The sequence below is a fragment of the Musa acuminata genome, chromosome BXJ2-8 (assembly GCF_036884655.1).
Source record: "Musa acuminata AAA Group cultivar baxijiao chromosome BXJ2-8, Cavendish_Baxijiao_AAA, whole genome shotgun sequence".
In the NCBI taxonomy this organism is placed as follows: Eukaryota; Viridiplantae; Streptophyta; class Magnoliopsida; order Zingiberales; family Musaceae; genus Musa; species Musa acuminata.
In genome coordinates, this window is record NC_088345.1 from 1,286,050 (window position 1) to 1,305,301 (window position 19,252).

The 19,252-nt window shown below is 37.2% G+C and overlaps 3 protein-coding genes across 3 annotated transcripts; 1 reads left to right on the forward strand and 2 right to left on the reverse strand.

The window, feature by feature from the left end:
• Positions 1–5,283: 5,283 nt before the first annotated feature.
• On the forward strand, positions 5,284–11,545 carry LOC103994114 (U-box domain-containing protein 7). Its single transcript, XM_009414407.3, has 6 exons — positions 5,284–5,554; positions 5,911–5,986; positions 6,464–6,649; positions 7,316–7,423; positions 9,040–10,214; positions 10,637–11,545. Exons 2-6 carry the CDS (start codon positions 5,936–5,938, stop codon positions 11,388–11,390), a joined length of 2,274 nt encoding a protein of 757 aa, XP_009412682.2. The 5' UTR covers positions 5,284–5,554; positions 5,911–5,935; the 3' UTR covers positions 11,391–11,545.
• A 25-nt stretch (positions 11,546–11,570) lies between these two features.
• On the reverse strand, positions 11,571–12,828 carry LOC103994113 (uncharacterized). The gene is made up of 2 exons (XM_009414405.3): positions 12,496–12,828; positions 11,571–12,418 (listed from the first exon to the last, which is right to left on the reverse strand). The coding sequence occupies exons 1-2, from the start codon at positions 12,526–12,528 to the stop codon at positions 11,681–11,683; spliced, it is 771 nt and encodes a 256-aa protein (XP_009412680.2). The 5' UTR covers positions 12,529–12,828; the 3' UTR covers positions 11,571–11,680.
• Positions 12,829–13,456: 628 nt separating this feature from the next.
• On the reverse strand, positions 13,457–18,238 carry LOC135618540 (transcription factor bHLH128-like). The gene is made up of 6 exons (XM_065119481.1): positions 17,740–18,238; positions 14,876–15,213; positions 14,440–14,571; positions 14,144–14,209; positions 13,974–14,042; positions 13,457–13,689 (listed from the first exon to the last, which is right to left on the reverse strand). Exons 1-6 carry the CDS (start codon positions 18,047–18,049, stop codon positions 13,633–13,635), a joined length of 972 nt encoding a protein of 323 aa, XP_064975553.1. The 5' UTR covers positions 18,050–18,238; the 3' UTR covers positions 13,457–13,632.
• Positions 18,239–19,252: the final 1,014 nt, after the last annotated feature.

Below are 19,252 nucleotides of genomic sequence, written 5' to 3' on the forward strand. Positions count from 1 at the left end.
TGACATTCTATTTTATATTATTAACTCTTTTATTTTCTTATATCATCACTAATTTTGTGAGAATATTCTATACAAAATATAAACCCAAACTTATGAAACTCCCAAAAAAAAAAAAATTATTCCTCTAGTAAAATTTTTTTGTCAATCCTAAATCCATACCATAATAACTACAAATTCTTTTTCCCAGCAAGGAAGCTGAAGCAACTATAAGAAATCAACATTGTCTTAATGAAATTATGTATTAGACTTAACCAAGAAAAAAGTTGAGTGTAAATGAATCTCTAAAATCAGTCTCTTTTTACTTAACAAATATAATTGAAAATTTATTTTCTCTAACTTACATCTCTTCGCCTTAGAGATTTTTGACGATGATCGTCTTTAAACTACCGTTGATATCTTCATCTGTCAATATTTTTCTAATCACTATACGAGACAATACAAGAATGTTATATTCTCATATATATTTATATTTTTAAATAATTTTTATTATTATTAATCGGGATTATCAATATCTCCATAGATTATATTACTATTCTGTAAGTGAAAAGGGATATAGTAAGTTTTTACAGTATTTGTAAGAGTATACACTTAAAAGATTAGATTATCAATTGATATGAACCTAATTTTTTACATTTAGATTAGAAGCATGAAAATATCATTATAAATATTACTTAAGAACAAAGGTCTTGGCTTGTTCTGATTAAGAATTTGAATTTTCTACATCAAATTTGATTAAAAAATTATAATACTTTTGCTTCATTGCTTTTTATAGTCCATCTCATGTTGCCCAACATTCAGCACAAAGGGTTAGTGGCAAGGTGAGTATTTTGTCTAACAAAGATACTACTAGTAAATGTATTATCATAAAATAAAAATTTTATTGGCTCTAAAAGCCATGGAGGCATCAGATGAGTTTGGGAGAACTTAAGAAATCTGAGCATAAGGGGATCTATGGCTATCTTTAAGCATGCTTAAAACCTCACATGGAGTAGGATTGGGAGGAACAATTGTTAAAATTGTTCATGGAATCCAAAAAGTAGTGCCAATGATGGATACAATGGATTTAGATAATTGATTATTTACATGAATTTCTTCTTTTAACTTATTGTCATTTTATTATTCATGCACCTAGTTAAAATAAAATTTTAAATTTAATTATATCATATCTAAAAAATATTTTAAGAAATGATTAGAAAAAAAATATAATTAAATGAGTCTTCTCCCCCCTCTATCCACGTAACAATGTAAGAAACCAGATAATCAATAAATAGATCTATAATAAGTTTTAACTTTTGAATGAATATTTAGACTCCAAGCGACTTTTAAAACTTTTCAATACTTATTTTTTAATTATTTTATCCTTCTATTAGATATTTATAAATATTTTTAAAAATAACAAACTGAGAAGAGTGTAAGCTCCATACCCACCGATCATCATTAGTCTCCCTTGATAAATGAATATCATAAAATTTTTAATTAAACTTGGATGAAAAATTGGTTAACCAATGCACAAAAGGATATTTTTATCGGATCCCACCAAAATTTTCAAATCAATTCTAGATATAACAATAATTTGATAAATATCTTTTCAAATGAAGAGATTTTTTAATACTTAAGTTTTAAGGGTTCAACAACCATGCATGCTTGGTAACGAAAACCTTTAGATTATAGATATCCTTTAGAGAGTTAAAAAAAGAGTTTAAACTCAACTTCCTTTAGTCCTATAGCTAAGAATCTATGATATTTTTTGAATTATCCCTAAGGACAAAGAGATATATAATAGTCAAAGCCCTCGAGCCTATAAAGAAAAAACATATATTATTTATGAATTTTAGCTTTCATCATCTCATGATGTGTGGAGTTATCTCGAGGGATAATTTATGTTTGAGGTCAAATATTCTACAAAGTTAAATAATATTCATGTTCTTACTTACTCTAATCGATAATTGTCCAAATAGTATTCATACCCTTATTTACTCTAGTCGATAATTGTCCAACCTCATCATGTCAATCACTTTTTTAAAATATTTATAATTAAGTCAGCTACATGATTCAATAAACCACATCTTCAAATTGGTCATATTCCCGTCAATCACATCCTTAGGATAAGAACATCCTTTTAAATGATCATATAAATTGGCTATATTATTAAATTAGTTGCTTCCTCGAGGTGGTGGCACCTCAAGATAATTAATTTAGTTCATCAATATTATTGTATATTCTAATTGTTTGCATAATCAAATCATTATTTTTTAAAATCGATTACCCTCTAATATGATCATTGCCAAGTTAGCCACATCGTTAAGTTTGGCCACCCCTTCAAGTTGATCATGCACAGGTAATTCCTAAATCACTTTTGTTTTTAACTTGTAAATGCCTAACTCATCTTGAGGTCGTGGCTTTGATCATCTGCAAACCACTTTGCATCTCAATGTCTATTGTGATAGTAAGACTTTCATTTGACTTAGTGAAGAAGCTAATTAATGGATAAAAATAAGTATCCAAATCATCCTTGATACATCTATCCAAGATCAAAAAAATAAAAAAAAAAAGTTATAGTTTCCAATATGATTATAGTGTTCCTTTCGGACAAGATGCATATAGTCGAGACAAAAAAAAAAAAAAAAAATCTAAAATGTTCGATACCATCAAAGTGTTTCAAATGAGCATGATACATCCATCTAGAACAAAGATACAGTGTATCACATTAAAAATATCTAAAGGAATCTATCATATTAAAAATATCTTCTCTTTGGGTATGTGTCCATTCATTAAGAACAAAGAAATATCTATGAGAGGACCAAAATGTCTCCTTGTGGTCATACAAAATAAGAAAGTAACTAAAGAATCACTTAATCATTTGTAATCCATGTAATGATGATTAAGGTTTCAAAACAAATATTATGCTCTACTCTTATCTCTAAGTATAATCGAGACAAATGATATGATAATTATTATAGACCAATCTATACTTAACATATAAAATTTAATCAGTGCTTACCATATATGTCATATATAATTTTTAAAATTACGAAGAGCCTATTGGATATATTTTATCAACATAATATCTAAAAGAAATATTTTCTTATTAAATCAACGGTTACAAAACTTACCCCATATAAAGTAATCGCTTTAGGTATATCTTTGTTTTGAGTTCATTAAATAAATATTAAAATAATTATTACTTATTACACCCACAATAAACAAATATTGACTTCAACATTAGTGATGTTTTAATGGACGTAATATTATATTTTTTTTATAGAAATAGACTGAAATAAGATATATGAGATATGTGTATTTTTTTTTAATCAAATAATAATTTTTACATTTCATCCTTTCAAAAGATTTTTTTTTTTTTTTTATCATTTTAGACACGATTTTATTGTATCAGATAAATAACCAAAATTGACTATATCATGATTCTAATAATCAGTATGAGTATAATTTAAAAGGTTTTGTAGTAATTTAATATAATAATAATAATATTATTATTAAATATATAATAATATAATAGATTTGTGACTTGAAGGTCTGTTAAGCTCATGCTTTCTCTCTCTTCATCAAATTGAAGATTTTCTAAGTAAAATATGATAACTTCATCAAATAAAATATGATAAGATCATTTAGTCCCGTTGACTAATTTATGCATCCGCCGAATCCAGTGCGATCTACGCAACCCACCGCAAGCTGGTTTCACTTGCAGCAATGTGCCGATGGTTACGTGAGTCAAACCCATGCATGGTTCTCACACTTCCCCCGCAACGTCAGTCTCATCTAATAATAATATGATGGGTCCCAATTCACCGGATATATATATATATATATATATATCTGTATTCCATGACTTGTCCGCACGATTCGTGGCCTAAGTCGGCTCCATGGTCGTCGGCTTGCCGATCTTCTGTATTGCTCCCAGCCAACAAACACGGTTCCTGACACCCTCGTCCACGGACATGCTGGTCCCCACCGTCGTTGCTGGTTCCCATCCAGCCAGATAGAGAGGTTCCTGCTCCGAACGACACAGATGATCTCGATTTCCTTTCTTTGGCGCCGATCGAATGTCACGCTTCAGTCAAGAAACACGGTTCCTCGACGGACATGATGCCCCACGTCGTCGCTCCCGACGTCCTGTCCGTCTTCTATGAGTTGGGATCGCGTTTCCTGCCTCGGAGAAAACAGTTGATCCCGATCACCTACTTCAGTGTTTTCAAATCGCCATAATTCGAAGCAATAATAGCTGATTCATGCATCCGTGCACAAACATACAAAGCAAGACGGCTAATTTTATAGTCGAACCACCATATATCCCCATAAGATGTGATATTTCGAGAATCTTTGACGGAAGCTTTTGCTCTTTCAAAGACGACGACACTTCGCAGTTCTACATGTCCCCTAATATATTAGACTCTTACTCTTGGTTGTCGGCAGAGCAGGGAATGGGCCTTACATTCTATTATATGCTGCCAATTACGCTTGTTTCCGTAATAATAAGGTGATTTACCACAAAACCCCTCATGTTTTTGCTTTTTACCATACAGCCGCTAAGCTAAGCAAAGCGCTAACGTGATTGCCTACCTCTTCGTCGTTACCCGTCTGCCATCCAGGATGCAGATAAGGGCGATGTTTCTGGTGGGGTCCGCGTGACTTCTAATCACAAGTCTGGTAGATTACGGGTACGAACAAACTCGTAGGAAAAAAAGTATGTTTTGAAGATGGAAAGCATCGCCTCCTTACCGACCGCGTTGAGCCGCCGCCCACGTGTCCGCCTCCGTACACAAAAGCCGCTCGCCGCAATCATGCCTCCAAGAACGTGCGGCGAAAGATCCACCACGTGTGATGATCAGGGACGATGACGTACGAAACTATCCGTCCTACGTATTCCGTACCCTCAACGGTTAACAAAACATCACAAATGCCACTAAGGGATTCTGTTACTGAAATACCCTCGTCGCTAATGGAGAACAACACGTAATTACTGTTAATATCTTGGTTTAGATCGGCCCAATTTTGGCATTGAGAAAAGAGGAAAAGGGTCTTTCGACTTGCTAGCCGACAGAGGTCGGCAAACTGATAAATCGGAAGTATAAAGCGGCCATAAACGATACAAAGCCAAATAACGTTTGGAAATATCATGTGATATGCCACGATATCAATAAATGTCAGTTTCGTGTCGCTGCTAATAAATCAATGGCTATCGACTAACAAATCATTAAGGGAGTGATTAAGTTAATGGGTGTAAATAATCGAGTCATTATTAAGTCCTATAAGAGAGATCTTGAAACCCTTTCTCGTGCTCTCTCGTTATCGCCTTCCTTGTTTCGGTTCTCTGTTTCGTTCCTTCTTTTGGGGGTTGACGATCAGGAACGTAGAACACTTGCTCGACGAATCCTAAGTGGTAGGATTTGAGGCGACGGAATGCTTGCGCTTTTTAGGAACGAGATCTTTCTGTCCCCGGCGCTCTCTGATGAAACCCGTTGAGGGATTTGCTGGATTTTCGGGGTAGGTCACAGAACAGGGGAAGCATAAGGAACTGGTCCAAGTCTGGGGAAAGGTTAGGTTCTTCTTTTTCTCGTAGTAGTTCATTTTCTCCGGTGGATTTTCTTTGAGGAAAACTGCTTTTTTGGAGTAAATCACAAAGTAATTTTTTACTTCTATTTGTTGTATGATGAAGATTTTCTTAATTTTCTTGCTTGGATTAGCCGTCAGCATTGCTTGTTGTTTTACGTGACAAAATCCTTATTTTTGTAACTCTGAACCAAATTACAAATTTTGTATATGTTTTTTCATTCTTTTGGGTTTCTTGCATGGTATTTAGTTCTCTGTTACTTGCTAAAGCATTGTGTCAGTTGTTTCATGCTTGGTCATTTATTCTCCTGGTGCCTCATGTAGTTTTGTTTTCTATGCCAGATATTTGGACTCTTGAGTTATAATCATGAATGCAGTTAAGATGGTAGAGAGAATGCTGGTGGTCGGTGATCCAAAGGTGTATACTTCAATCTTGATCTCCATGCAACGTAACTTTGGTTGATCATTTCCAACTTGAACATGACTATCAATTCATTGCAAATCGACCAAACAGACTTCCGGTCACCTAAGTTGCATGTTGATAATCTTTTCGAACCTGCGAACAAGCTTCATCTACAGTTGAACTGATAAAATTTGCATTACTTTTTGCTCATTTAATAATTCGAATTTTTTCGTGCTAAAATATTAAAGAAAAATTTTCTTCTCTACATTTGCAAATGTAAAAATATTAATTTCCATGTTCGATAATTTTGTTAAAGATATTTATGAGTGAGTTCTCTACATATGGTTCATGAACTTGCAACTTTTAAAGTATTTTATTCTATTTTTATATTTTGAGCAATAGAATATGGAAGGGTTATGCCTGACGTGTTAGTTGGCCTATAGATATATCCATAATGGTTATTGGAGTGATGAGTATAAAAACTTGTTGCAGTTGCATGGAGGAATGTTCAGAATGCTTTCCACAATTGTTTGTAAGGTTTTGGAGATCTTCCCATTCATAGAAGCTGCTAGACCTAGAAGTAAAACCGGAATACAGGCGCTCTGCTCACTGCACGTGGCTCTTGACAAAGCCGAAGGACTACTACATCATTGCTCAGACTGTAGCAAGCTATACTTGGTAAGGTTAATTTTTAGCAAATATGTCATGGTGCACTGACCAGATGATGGCTAGACTTTAGAAGTTTTTCCTTTGTTCTTGCCCTTTCTTATCTTTTCTGAGACTATGACAAAATGACATGGTGAGCATACTCTTTCAATTGACAAGTTGTCATTTTCCATGATTACAAGAATTTGCACTGTCTTGTTAGTGGTGTTCTGGAAACTTTCTGATGTAAATACAGCATTTATCTTGTGAAACTGTACATATAGTTCATTTTGACATTTACTTTCCCTGCATTATTAGAAAAGCTAGTTGATACTTCCAATGTGAAAAAGTTCTTGGTAATTGTACTTCAACCTGAGAACTTGAGTCAATGATATGAATTTAAGGATTTCATGAAGTAATTTACTCTAGTTGTTCTTTTCATGTCACCTATTCAATTTGTGTCATTCTGGATGAAACAAGTACCTCTCTGCTCCTGCTTTTGTTTTTCTTGTGACAACAAAACTTGTTTATAGCTTTTATCATTGATGCATCTATATAATGCCACATGCCAGTCGCTGTTTGGATAACTAAACTAGAACTTGTTATCCTTTGTCACACAGTTGACATGTTGACTGGTTCATTATACTAGTTAGTGCTTAACAATGCTGTCATATTTAATGTGAAATTTTGATCTTTTAGGCTATAACTGGGGAATCCATACTCCACAAGTTTGAGAAGTCTAAAAGTGCTCTGCAAGAAAGCCTTAGACATGTTGAAGGCATAGTCCCAGGAGCTATTGCATGCCAGGTATAGTACATTATGATTGCACAGATAAGGTTTGCTTTATTTATTTGTACATTCTTTTTATACCATAATCATCAATGAAACTAGATATTTGTGCTTCTACTGCATGTGATCCATGTTCTTATTCAAATTATACTTGATAAGGTAGCTTGTCAGTGGTATAACATGGAATTATCATCAGTAGTTCTTAATTATTTGCCTGATTTGTGAAAACACATCATTTTTCCAATTTTTCCACTTGGTTATTTTATGAACTTCTCTTTGCATTTGATCTTTATCTTTTTTTTTATCCACTTATGTTGTGCTTGTCGATCTTGCATATCCATATTTCATGTACTTATCAGAAAAAGCTCTTTTAATGTATTTATCCTTTTTTCCAAGTTCCAAATAAGCTCTTTTGATATATTATTCTTTTTTCTATTTTAAGTACACCTATCCTGTCTCAGTTCCAACTTGGTTCAAAGTCATTCTCCACACATTAAGATGCTTATTATGCTTTACATAAAACGACCCGGTTGTAGGAATCCTTATGCTTCTGTTGTTGTTAAGATAGTGCAAGCTAATCAGGGACCCTTTGGTTTTCTGCAAATTTAGAGGTCAAAACACTTACTTGTTTACAGGACAATTCTCCATTAGTTGTGATACATATGGACAAGCTGGCAAAGCTGCACGAGAGTTATGTGTTACTTACAGATAGGCAAATTGACACTTATTGATTGCCATAGCACTCCTCTTACTTGTTTGTTTGTCTTTATAAGAAGCATAAATCTTGTTTTTGTGCCATATTATTGCTGATTGCATGCTTAGATAAATATCCATCTGGTTAATATTCAACCTTTACCTAGTTCCCTGGCCATTTGTGCCACTTCCAGATTTAGAAGCTTTGCTGCAATGATGTTTGACACTTCACAATCTTGTTTTGAATGATTTTAACTTCCTGTAACAGTTCTTGAACCGAGTTTTCTTGATTCATACTACAGTTTGAGCACTTGATGCATGTCACATATTTCCCAATTTTCTAATTCCATGGGTTTAGTGCCTAAAAATATGATCAATCAGAGACACATTTTAGTTAGTGCAAACAGTGCCACTTCTTAGATAGGCAAATTGATCCTGATTTATTTGGATTGCAGGGACACTTCGCATTGTAACTCTGTTCAAATAGTTTTGTTCAATCTAATCTTTAACTGTGTAATATTTTTCCCATCTTGATTGCTGTATAATTTTTATTTGGTTTCTCTTAGTTTTCAAGTATCGGCAAGCCTCCTTCCATTCTCAAATGATCTTAAGGAAGTTGAAGTAAAACTTAAATCTGTTCACTAATACTGGTTCTTTAACTGTCACATTCCAAAATGAAAGATGAAACCACTTTTTCCTTCAATTTTTTTTGTCTACTGCTGAGTTTGTTTATAATACTGCAAATTTTCAACATTTAAGTGATGGAAAGAACATGATCTGTTGATTAGGAGATGCATTCATGACAACATAAATACTTAAACCACAGCAGTATGTAACATTATGTCAATCTATGTCAATGCATCTCTCAAGGTTTATCATCTCTTCTGATCTCTTAAGGAATTTTTTTGCTGAAGTATCTTGCTTTTCATCTCTCATCTTAGATTATGGAGATTGTTGGTGAGCTGGAGACAACCAATTTCATATTGGATCACTCCGAGAAGCAGGCTGGTGACAAGGTAATCACTTTGCTTAGGAAATACAGAAAATCCAACAGTAGTTCAGATGACAACGAAGAACTTGAATCATTCCATCAAGCTGCCTCAAGGCTGGGCATTACCTCTTCCCGAGCAGCACTTGCTGAGAAAAGAGCTCTCAAGAAGCTTATGGAAAAAGTCCATGCTGAGGAAGACAAACGAAAGGAAGCTGTTGTAGCTTACTTGTATCATCTCATGAGGAAGTACTCGAAGCTTTCCAGACCTGAGTTGGCAGAGGATCTTGACTCTCAGGGATCAGCTCCATGTTCTCCCGCTGTGCTATGTTCTGAAAAGGTCTCTGGTCCACATGGGAGGTGTCATGCCTTTGACAGACAGCTCTCCAAACTTAGCTCTCTTAATCTCAACCGAAGCGGCGCAAGAACAGCAAGCGTGCCCATCCCCCCAGAAGAATTCAGATGCCCCATCTCCTTGCAGCTCATGTATGATCCTGTCATCATCTCATCTGGTCAGACCTATGAGCGTGCCTGCATTGAGAAGTGGTTCAGTAATGGACATGTCACCTGCCCGAAAACTCAGCAGCATCTCTCCCACCTCTGTTTAACTCCCAACCATTGTGTTAAGGGCCTGATTGCTATTTGGTGTGAGCAGCATGGAGTTCCTGTTCCAGATGGCGCACCAGATTCTGCTGATCATTGGAGGCTAGCTTTGTCACAGTATGATACTGTGAATTCCAGATCCTTGGACAGTACCATATCTTGCAAGTGGACGGGCATCAAGGAGGCTGGTTTGGATGACAATGGCATTGCAGAGGAGCTCAAAGATAGCCATGATGGTATCTTGGACAAGTGCTCTAATCAAGATCATGAGGTGGATGAACTTGAGAGATATCAGGGTTTACTGGCTGCATTAGAAGAGGATAAAGGTCTGTGGAAGCAGTCGAAAGCAGTAGAGCAGATAGGATACCTGCTGAAGGACGACGAAGAAGCAAGGATCTTTATGGGTTCAAATGGGGCTATAGAGGCACTTGTTAAGTTCTTGAGATCAGCTATCCATGATAGGAATGATAAGGTTCAGAAGATTGGTGTAATGGCTCTTGTCAACCTTGCAGTCAACAATAACCGGTACTTGCATTTTTCTTCTGATTTTTCTATAGCATTATCCTTTTTATTTTCATATTTAGTTTATAATCGGTTAGGAAAGATATGAAATGAAATATTTTTTTATAGCTCAAAAATATTTTAGTAGAAATTATAAATGGGATATTACGGTTTTCTTGTTGTTATTGTAGATCATTTAGAATCAAGTTACTCCAGATCGTGATAACATCATGTCATGAATTATACCTATAAAATAATTGTTCATTTTCCTTTTTTTTGAAATCCAGCTACTGATCATCTTCATTCGTTGTCAACTGTTATGTGTTTGACTTTGTCATCTGTTCTGTGTTTGACTCAATGATTTTCTCCAAAAGTAGAAGAAATAAATGCATTTGTGGATCACTTTCTTGTCTGTAACCATTTCTTATAAGTTCATCTTGTCTCAGGAACAAGGTAATGCTCATAACAGCAGGAGTGATACCATTGCTGGAGCAGATGATCTCATACTCTGACAACTGTGAAGAAGCTATAGCCCTGTACCTTGACCTCTCCTGTCTCGATGAGGCCAAGCCTGTGAATGGCTTGACTGAGGTTGTCCGTTTGCTCGTCCAGCTTCTACGATCCAATAACAGCAGAAGTAGCTTCCGCAAGCTTGATGCCCTTTGTATTCTCCACAACCTCTCCATGCATCCACCAAACATCCCTTCCCTCCTATCATCAGGTGTAGTGGATTGTCTACATTCCCTCATCGGAGCCCCTTCAGGGCCTGAAGGCGCCAAATGGACCGAGAAAGCTCTCGCGGTCTTGGTAAACTTAGCATCCACCAAATCTGGAAGGGAAGAGATGGTATCGACCCGAGGCCTTGTTGGTGAACTTGCAGAGGTCTTGGACACCGGTGAGCCTGAAGAGCAAGAGAAGGCTGTGTCTTGCCTCTTGATCCTGTGCAATGACAACAATGAGTGCAGCCAAATGGTGTTGCAGGAAGGCGTCGTGCCGGCCTTAGTATCGATCTCTCTGAACGGGACAAGTGCAGGGCAGGAGAAGGCAAGGAAGCTGCTGAAGTTGTTCAGAGAGCAGCGACAACGCGAGCAGCAGCAGGGTGGTGAGCTGATCATGGAGGCAAGGCCATCATGTAAAGCAAGATCAAAGAAGCTGAATTCCATATGGAAGAACAAGAGTTTTGCACTGTTCCAATGCTAGGGATGTTGATCACTGGCTATAAAATTTGCCATTGTATCTTAGGTTCGTGTTCTTCTTTTACTTTGCCTTTGTGAAGTGGAAAGATGTACATTGTCATCGCTCTCTTGCTCCAAACGAGCTTTTGTTGAGATCCAATTTGCACCTTTTATAGACAATGTGGAGATCCATTTCACGTAATGATATAATGCATCAAAAGTTCAAGCTTCATAAAGAACATAATCGTATCTTTCTAATTGACTACAAGACCAAAAAAAAAAATGATGATATTAACAGCTCTCTTATTGGCATTTTTATCCTGTCAGACGTTTCTGCTGCCACCCTTCATCAAACAACTCTAGCATGGCATCCCCCATCATCAGATCAGAATTCTCCTTCTGTGGTCCAGCACCACCAGCTCCCTTCATCCTCCCTGCTGCATCTTTTCCTCGATGATGATCTCTATCAACACCTTCTCCTTCACCAGCATCAGCATTACCTCCTTCCTCCACCATTCCGATCTTCTTCAGGGCCCCCAGGATCTCCTTGCAACTCTTCTCCACCTCCCTCATATCCTCCTCCTCCGGCACCTTCTCCTTGGCCCTCTTCCATTCATGGTCACCTTCGCATCTACTCCTCTGTTTCGTTTCCTGTTCTTCATCCCGTTCCTCCTCCTCATTGCTCGATCCGGACATCACCAGCAGTAGTTGATCGATCACGCCATCGAACTTCTCGGGAAGAGAATCGACAAGGGGGGCAAGCTCATCAATCTTCGTGAAGACTGGTTCGAGCGGCGGGAAGATGAACACCAATATCTTCTCCGTCGTCAGTATTATGCAGTCGAGGAAGGAGAGCCAAGACAGCCATCGCCGCTCCACCGGGCGCACGAAGGGGCCCGCCATGAAGGCCACCAGTCGAGCTAGCAAACCCACGTAGCCATCGAGTTCTTCGATTCGTCCGTAGGACTTGCGGGCGATGGAGACGAGTGAAGTGCCGGAGCTATGCAGTAATCGCGGCCTGCCTCCGGTCATGGCGGATTCCTCTGATGAACTCTGTAAATTAGATGACGAAGCAATAAGGATTCATGGAAGCAACAAGATGGGAGAACAGCCTATACAAGCTTAATTACCAAGGAATTATTAGGCTCCTCTCCGATCTCCATTACAAGCAATCGTTGCTCTCTGTTACGACCAGGAAGAACTTGAATCGAACTCGATCAAATAGGAGGAAACAAAGACATTGGCGTAGGGAAGACTGGGTGGGAAACAGATCGGGAGAGTCGGAGGCTGTGGTGTGGCTTCTTTTGTGGGGGAAGGTCGTCTTAACGCACTACAGATGTTGCGGAAGCGGTGCCCCCGGCCCCACCTCCTTTTCCTCCTCTGCCTGCGCGACACGTCTGCGTTGACAGGTGGGGGCCGCGGCTCGATGACACGGTGCGTAAAGCTTTGTCTATAATATTTATACCATTCATTGCTATTTTTTTCTAATTTTTTTTATATAATATTATATTAATTATATACAAAATAAAAAAAAAAATAAAATGAGAAAATATAATCTAAAATGATATGAACATATGAAATCTACGAAATTAGTTGGTGAAATGATTATTTTTAGTGACATAAAATTATAAATAAAAAATTAAATAGTTTTAATGATTCTTTAGATAATAATGGTGGCAAAGAATTGGTGTTATACAAAATATTCTTCATTCAAACATTAATTTGAATTTTTGGCATCGAAAAAAATTCAAGAATCAAACCGATGCAATTTATGGATAAGATCATTTGAGCATTGAAAAATAAAAATAATTTTCATTATTTATTCAAGATATATGAATCCTTTTATAAATGCATTTACGGTGAACTTTTTTTATTTTTTTATAGGCTTATCAAGACACTTCAAGTGCATATATATATATATGTATTATAAGTATTTCTTGTATATTTTTATCATAAAATATAATTTATTGTCATAGTGTGTAATATCTTAAGTTGGAGAAACAGAAGTGCTATTTAGGTAGGGAAGTTCTGCTGATCATGACATGCATAGCTAAGGTTGATAACATCATCAACAAAGTGAAATGCATCAGATTCGCACAATTTCAATCCCTAATTTATAAGATGATCAAGAAAAAATATAGGAACAACTACAAACCTCTTTTACATGCTCTTGCAAACACAAAAGATTAAAGACCATTCTTCTGATCTTAATGAAACAACAATAACAGCAAACCATCATGTTATATACACAAGAATGAGACAGAGTTTCAAGCCTTCTCTTGCCTGCTTGTGCATATGCAATCTTCTTGTTCTTGTTTAAGTTTCTGCAAAAGCAAATGATGTCAGGAGAGGAGATTTGTGTATAATTTTGTCAGCTTATTGGTTTCGTGTGGTGATTAAACAAGCGAATATGCCACATTCAGCATGGTGTCATACCAAGTTAGATTCTTAATGATCTTCAGAAACCTAGTTGAGCTGTTTATTCACTTAAATTAAGACTGAAATATCTGATGCAAGTGCTTCTAATGCAATCATTGAATATGAGTGCACTTTGTTTCGATAAGAAATAAGTCTGAGTACAATCGATTTAATATCACTGGAGGCACACCTGGACTTGGCTTTGCAGTTCTTTGATGTACTGTATTGCCAACTCTAACATATCTGATGTGCTTGTTTGCTGTAAAACATCAAACAGCTCGAACAATCAGTAGTCTGCCTGTTATAGAAGGTGGTAACATGAGTTTTACTTCACCTTAAAGGTGTCCAAATTTCTATTACCTTGTCCATATTGGGCACAAGATTGTGCAGCTTCTGCAATCTTTTGCTAATTCTTGTTCTCCTTTCCTATCAGGAGAAACAAAAACATTGAAACTGTGCACCAATGCAACTACCAACCGCATGAACTGGAGAAAAGAAGATACTGGATGGTGGACTAGATGAACAAAGACAACATAGATGCTCTTTTGTGATTTCTCTACCAAGTTTGTAGATGATCAACTCATGTTAAATTTACGAAGAGCACAGTTGTAGTCATGGAGAAAAAGAATTAGGTATTTGGATAAGTATGAGCTAACCCTCTCAGCAATGCTTCGGGGATGGGTTGCACAGCCACGCTTGGCTCGTACTCTACAAGGGACCGAGTCTTGCTGAAGCTGGAGGTACTTCTCGATGCTTGACACCTCTAATGAATTCTTTGATAGGTTAAACTGAAATCAATGAAATATATACTGAATAAGTGTTGAAGAAATTTTTAACAGACATCACACGTCCATAGAACTGAGAAAGTTAAAACAAGCTGGCTCCACATTGAAGAATGTGCATTGAATAACCATTGACAACTACACTTTTTTACTTTCTGCTACCAAGAAAGATGTCCTTTTGGTCTCTACCTGATGCATATTCTACTAAAACCAAATGGAAAGACTGATTTCTATAACTGGCATTGTTGTGTATATATGTTTTCTTAGCCTGAAACACTGCCTTGACAAAAGCTCATGCATTTCAGTATACCTGAGAGTCGGTGTTACTCAAACTAGTGAGTATATCCCCGTTGTTGCCTTTAGTTCGCTTGTGAGGAGCAGAAAACATGATTGAATTGCTATCATCCCATGAGCTTAACTGAAAATTGCCAGAGATAAAAGATTGTTCGACATGTGCGGTTGCCTCGTCTGAGCTGCTGTCACAGTCGACATCCTCTCCTATCTCTGGAATGCTCATTTCAGAGATATGTGAGAGTGTGTCCTTCCTTGAAAAGCTCCACTGGGACGTCAACCTTCTACTTGCCACTGTGTGCGCACCACCATTGCCGGTCCGAGAGTAACTTCCAATTCCACTAGGGGAAGATAGACCTATGAGTTAAAGATAAATCAGTTAATGATGAATTCTAAGAGATCCTTAGAATTGTAAGCCTCCTACATATAGAAGCATCGCTAACATTTTCCTTCCCATGCAATTGCTGAAAGTCCAAAATGAAATAATTCATCAAAGCTCGATATGATTCTCGTCACACTTGCTTAAAAACAAGCTAAAAAAGCAATTAAACCTCTTTATGAGTAATTAACACAAACTGGAGTCTTTACTTGGAAACAAGAAATGCACCATATCCTCTGAAAAGAATGAACTGTGAATACAGATTTTTCCTTGTGGGCACACTACGAAGCATGAATTACTAATCCATGTTGGGTCCTTGCCTGACATGTTGCTCTTAGGGTACTTGTTAGATGTGTCACATAATTCCTCAAGGCATTCTATTCATTAAATAATTACAAAAATAGCATACTTTGAGATATTTGAGAGAAATAAACTTTGCTTTTTCTTGAATATCGATTCCCTGATACTTTAAGAGATGGAATTTTATGCTACTTATATTAAGCATCAAACTGCGATCAATGAAGTCGACAAAATGATCTAAGCTCAATATGAAAAGCTCTTGGTGTTTTTTCTGCATTCTTGAAGACCTATAGTAAAAACAACTTTCCTTCATGATGAATAAATAGGTTAGCAATGGCATTTAGTTGTTACCATCTACCAAGGAAACAAACTGTCCTAACACTACAGATTATTTGTCATAAACAAATGGCAAGCTTAATGTTCTATGGCATTGTATAATTCATTTTAGTTGATCTACCTGCACCCTATCGTATTCTGTTATTTCAAGATTTTGAATATCAACACATCCATATTAATTTTCCATATGCAAATCCATGTTTCGATACAAGAATAGCAGCAAAGTTAGATGTGTCAAGATATCCATATTGATTTGACATTCGAAAGGAAGATGCAAAATTTCAACAAGAAAAACCAAACAATCCAACTTTTAAAAAGATATAGCCACAGACATTAATCAACTTCAGAGGTTGAACAAAAAATCAAATAGTAAATGCTTGCTAAATGAAAATGTACAACTATTCGGAAAAGTTAACCATCATCCCTAATATGCGACTGTGCTCAAACATAGATTTCATGGGTTCAATGAAATGTGCATTATCTAGAATGAAATCAGGTCGAACACTAACTCACTAAGTACACTTTTGATAGATATGCACGGTTGCGCAGAAAAATCATATGAACTATTAAATCATAATGGAATACCAGGAATATCTCATTACATGTTTGCTACCAAACATCATCTAATAAACAAAAGATGAAGAAAAGGATCATTGATCATACAGAGCTTTACGAAATTATAGGTTTTTAAACTTCACCATACAAGAAGAGTAAATATGCCTCTTTGCACTTTTTTTAGTGAGCATCATCTATCACAACATTCCCTATCAAGTGACACTTCTGAACATGCATTTACTACTCGAAGCACTCAGATATTGCTAACTTGAAACTCAAGAGTTAATTGTAAGCATGGGACAAGAAGTTAAATTACATCCACGGCTTAAAAACCTTCCACATTACATGTATCTTATTTCATATTAAACTATATATCCAACCAGATAATTTGGCGATGTGTATCTGGGATCTCTTACCTCAGGTGGAGGGTTCGAAACATCACACTAAGGTTTCATGCTCCCAGTGGCCTTTCACCCGATGTCATAGTTGTCTCCCTAGACATATAACTTCAAAATGACATCTGCATTCTATTACCACTACAAATTTTCGTGATCAAACAAATATGCGCTATGCATCATAATTAACTAGTCCAAGATGATCATCACAAGCAACTCGATCTATTTAATGGAGGCTGAGCTCTGATACCATAATTTTATCCATTGTGATCTAGAAGATCGGTCACGAAAACAACCTTTTCATTTATTTACAACTATAAACTGAGTCTACCGGGATGTTCTTTTAATCATTAATTATCGTTTTCAGATCCCTGTAACATAAAAGTGATGCAATTTGCCACCTTGTTCTTGTGTGACAGAAGCAATAAAAGGAGGAAAAGCTTAGCAAGCATAACAGGGTGATGACAGAATCAAATGATCCATTAATGGGGCAAATGAACCTAACCATGTCGCCTTGCTGGGGCCCCAAAACAAGTAGCCCCCCTACCGCAACCTTGTTCTCATTTTTCCTGAGTTGTCTACGACTACCGTGCCTTCATTGCCATCGTTATCATGTCGCCATTGACGAAGTTTACTGCCCATCCCCAGCCATGTAGCCTACGTAGATCGAGTTCATTCAACCTGCACGGCCGGTCAACCTCGGCCTCACTAAAACCAACCGCAGCGGCAGAGACGGCGCCGTCACGATGCAACGGAACGCCGTCTTCAGACCACTCTTTGCTTCCCGCATCTCTGCATCGAGACGGCGGTTTCCGGTGACAGGGAAACGGGCTCCCCGCCCGGCTCGCCACTAAATGGAAACGGGGAGGGAGGAAGGAAGGAGAGCGGGAGAGAGGGGGGGGGGGGGAGGATGCGAACCGTGATCCATTAAGAGACGAGAGAAGAACCCCGCGGGCGAGCTACTGTGGCGGACCAAGGCCGGCCCGCCGCCGACCTTCGCGGCGAGATCCACTGCCGCGTGTACCTCATCCGGCTCGTACGGTCCCCGCGGCCCCCGGTCCGAGCCGCGGCAGCTCGACGAAGAGTCCTCCCCGGCGGGCGCGAACCGGCTGATCCCCCCCCCTTCCGACGCGACCCCGGCGAGCAGCGACCCGGGATCCGAGCCGTACCGGGAGAGCCCGAGCCCCGACGCCTCCAGCTCGTTCCCGTCCGTCGGCGATCGGTTCATCTCGCGCAATCGAAGCAAGCAAAGCGATCAAAACGCCGCCTTTGGCTTGCGCTTCGCCGAAGAAGAAGAAGAAGCAGCAGCAGCAGTAGCAGTAGCAATGAGCGAAGCAACGCGAGCAAAGGGAGGCTTATTTGTACGCCGGAACGAACCCAACGAACACGGGTTATGTCTGAACACTTTGAAGTGGGGCCCAACCAACATGGGCTTTTGGTTGGCTGTTCCTTTCCGTGGGTAGGTAATCAGGGGACGGGTCGTTCCTCATTCTATATAGATTGCCTTCCATGTGAAGGATGTGAGGGCTAATAGGAATCTTGATTTGGGTAATGGGGGCTTAACAGCAATAATTAAGTGTTTAATGACGTGTGTTTAGGGGGGAGATCACATGCTCACAGCCATGGCAATGTTGGGGACATCAAAATGGCCATTAAAATATTATTATAATATTTTATTTTTTGAGTTTAGGTTAGGATTGTAAAATCAAAATCTTACTTTCATCCAAAAGCTTAAGCTTTTAGATATAAATAAATAATTAATTAATTAAGATGCTGTCGGAATATCTAAAGTCATGCTTAATTAATTTCTAGATATTATTAGGTTGAGTCATCCATCCGTCACCCACATGTGAGATGACGTAAGGTCTTATGTCATGGCAATGATAAAAAATTAATATGTATTTTTTTTTTACCTTTTTATTGTTCAAATAAAAGAATTCTATATGTTTCTTATTTATAATTTATTCAAACGTATATACTTTCTGCATTAGATTATTTATAATTCTAAAAATTAAATTATGAATGTTAGGAATATCATGAAATTATAATATATTTGATAAAATATACTAATTTTGCATGGTATCCCATAAATGCTTTTATTGGATTAAGCTTTTGAGATTAATAGTCATCCGATCAAACTATTTATCATAGAATATATTAAGAGTTTGAATCATGTATTTGTCCTTCTTTCCTCAAATAAAAATACTCGTATAATACTTAATTTTTTATTTGGGTTTGCACCATGTTCGTAATCAATTAATTCAAATGTCATAATACATAATATAAATCTCACGATCTTTATAATTAATATTTTTACTAAATAAATTTTAATTAAAATATACTTTGATCTATCGATCGATCGATGATTCAGTAGATATTTTGAATTTATAATTAGCTATATTCCAATAAATTATTAATTTAAAATTAATTT

Excerpts from the sequence above, each read along its gene's own strand:
- LOC103994114 (XM_009414407.3), top strand. The coding sequence starts at position 5,936 with ATGAATGCAGTTAAGATGGTAGAGAGAATGCTGGTGGTCGGTGATCCA. Across the intron at positions 6,650-7,315 it reads ACTGTAGCAAGCTATACTTG|GCTATAACTGGGGAATCCAT; the intron begins GTAAGGTTAATT and ends TTGATCTTTTAG. Across the intron at positions 10,215-10,636 it reads CTTGCAGTCAACAATAACCG|GAACAAGGTAATGCTCATAA; the intron begins GTACTTGCATTT and ends ATCTTGTCTCAG.
- LOC103994113 (XM_009414405.3), bottom strand. The coding sequence starts at position 12,528 with ATGGAGATCGGAGAGGAGCCTAATAATTCCTTG. Across the intron at positions 12,419-12,495 it reads AGGAGCCTAATAATTCCTTG|AGTTCATCAGAGGAATCCGC; the intron begins GTAATTAAGCTT and ends TCTAATTTACAG.
- LOC135618540 (XM_065119481.1), bottom strand. The coding sequence starts at position 18,049 with ATGAACCGATCGCCGACGGACGGGAACGAGCTGGAGGCGTCGGGGCTC. Across the intron at positions 15,214-17,739 it reads TCGTCTCTTAATGGATCACG|GTCTATCTTCCCCTAGTGGA; the intron begins GTTCGCATCCTC and ends TTTAACTCATAG. Across the intron at positions 13,690-13,973 it reads AACTGCAAAGCCAAGTCCAG|AAACTTAAACAAGAACAAGA; the intron begins GTGTGCCTCCAG and ends TTGCTTTTGCAG.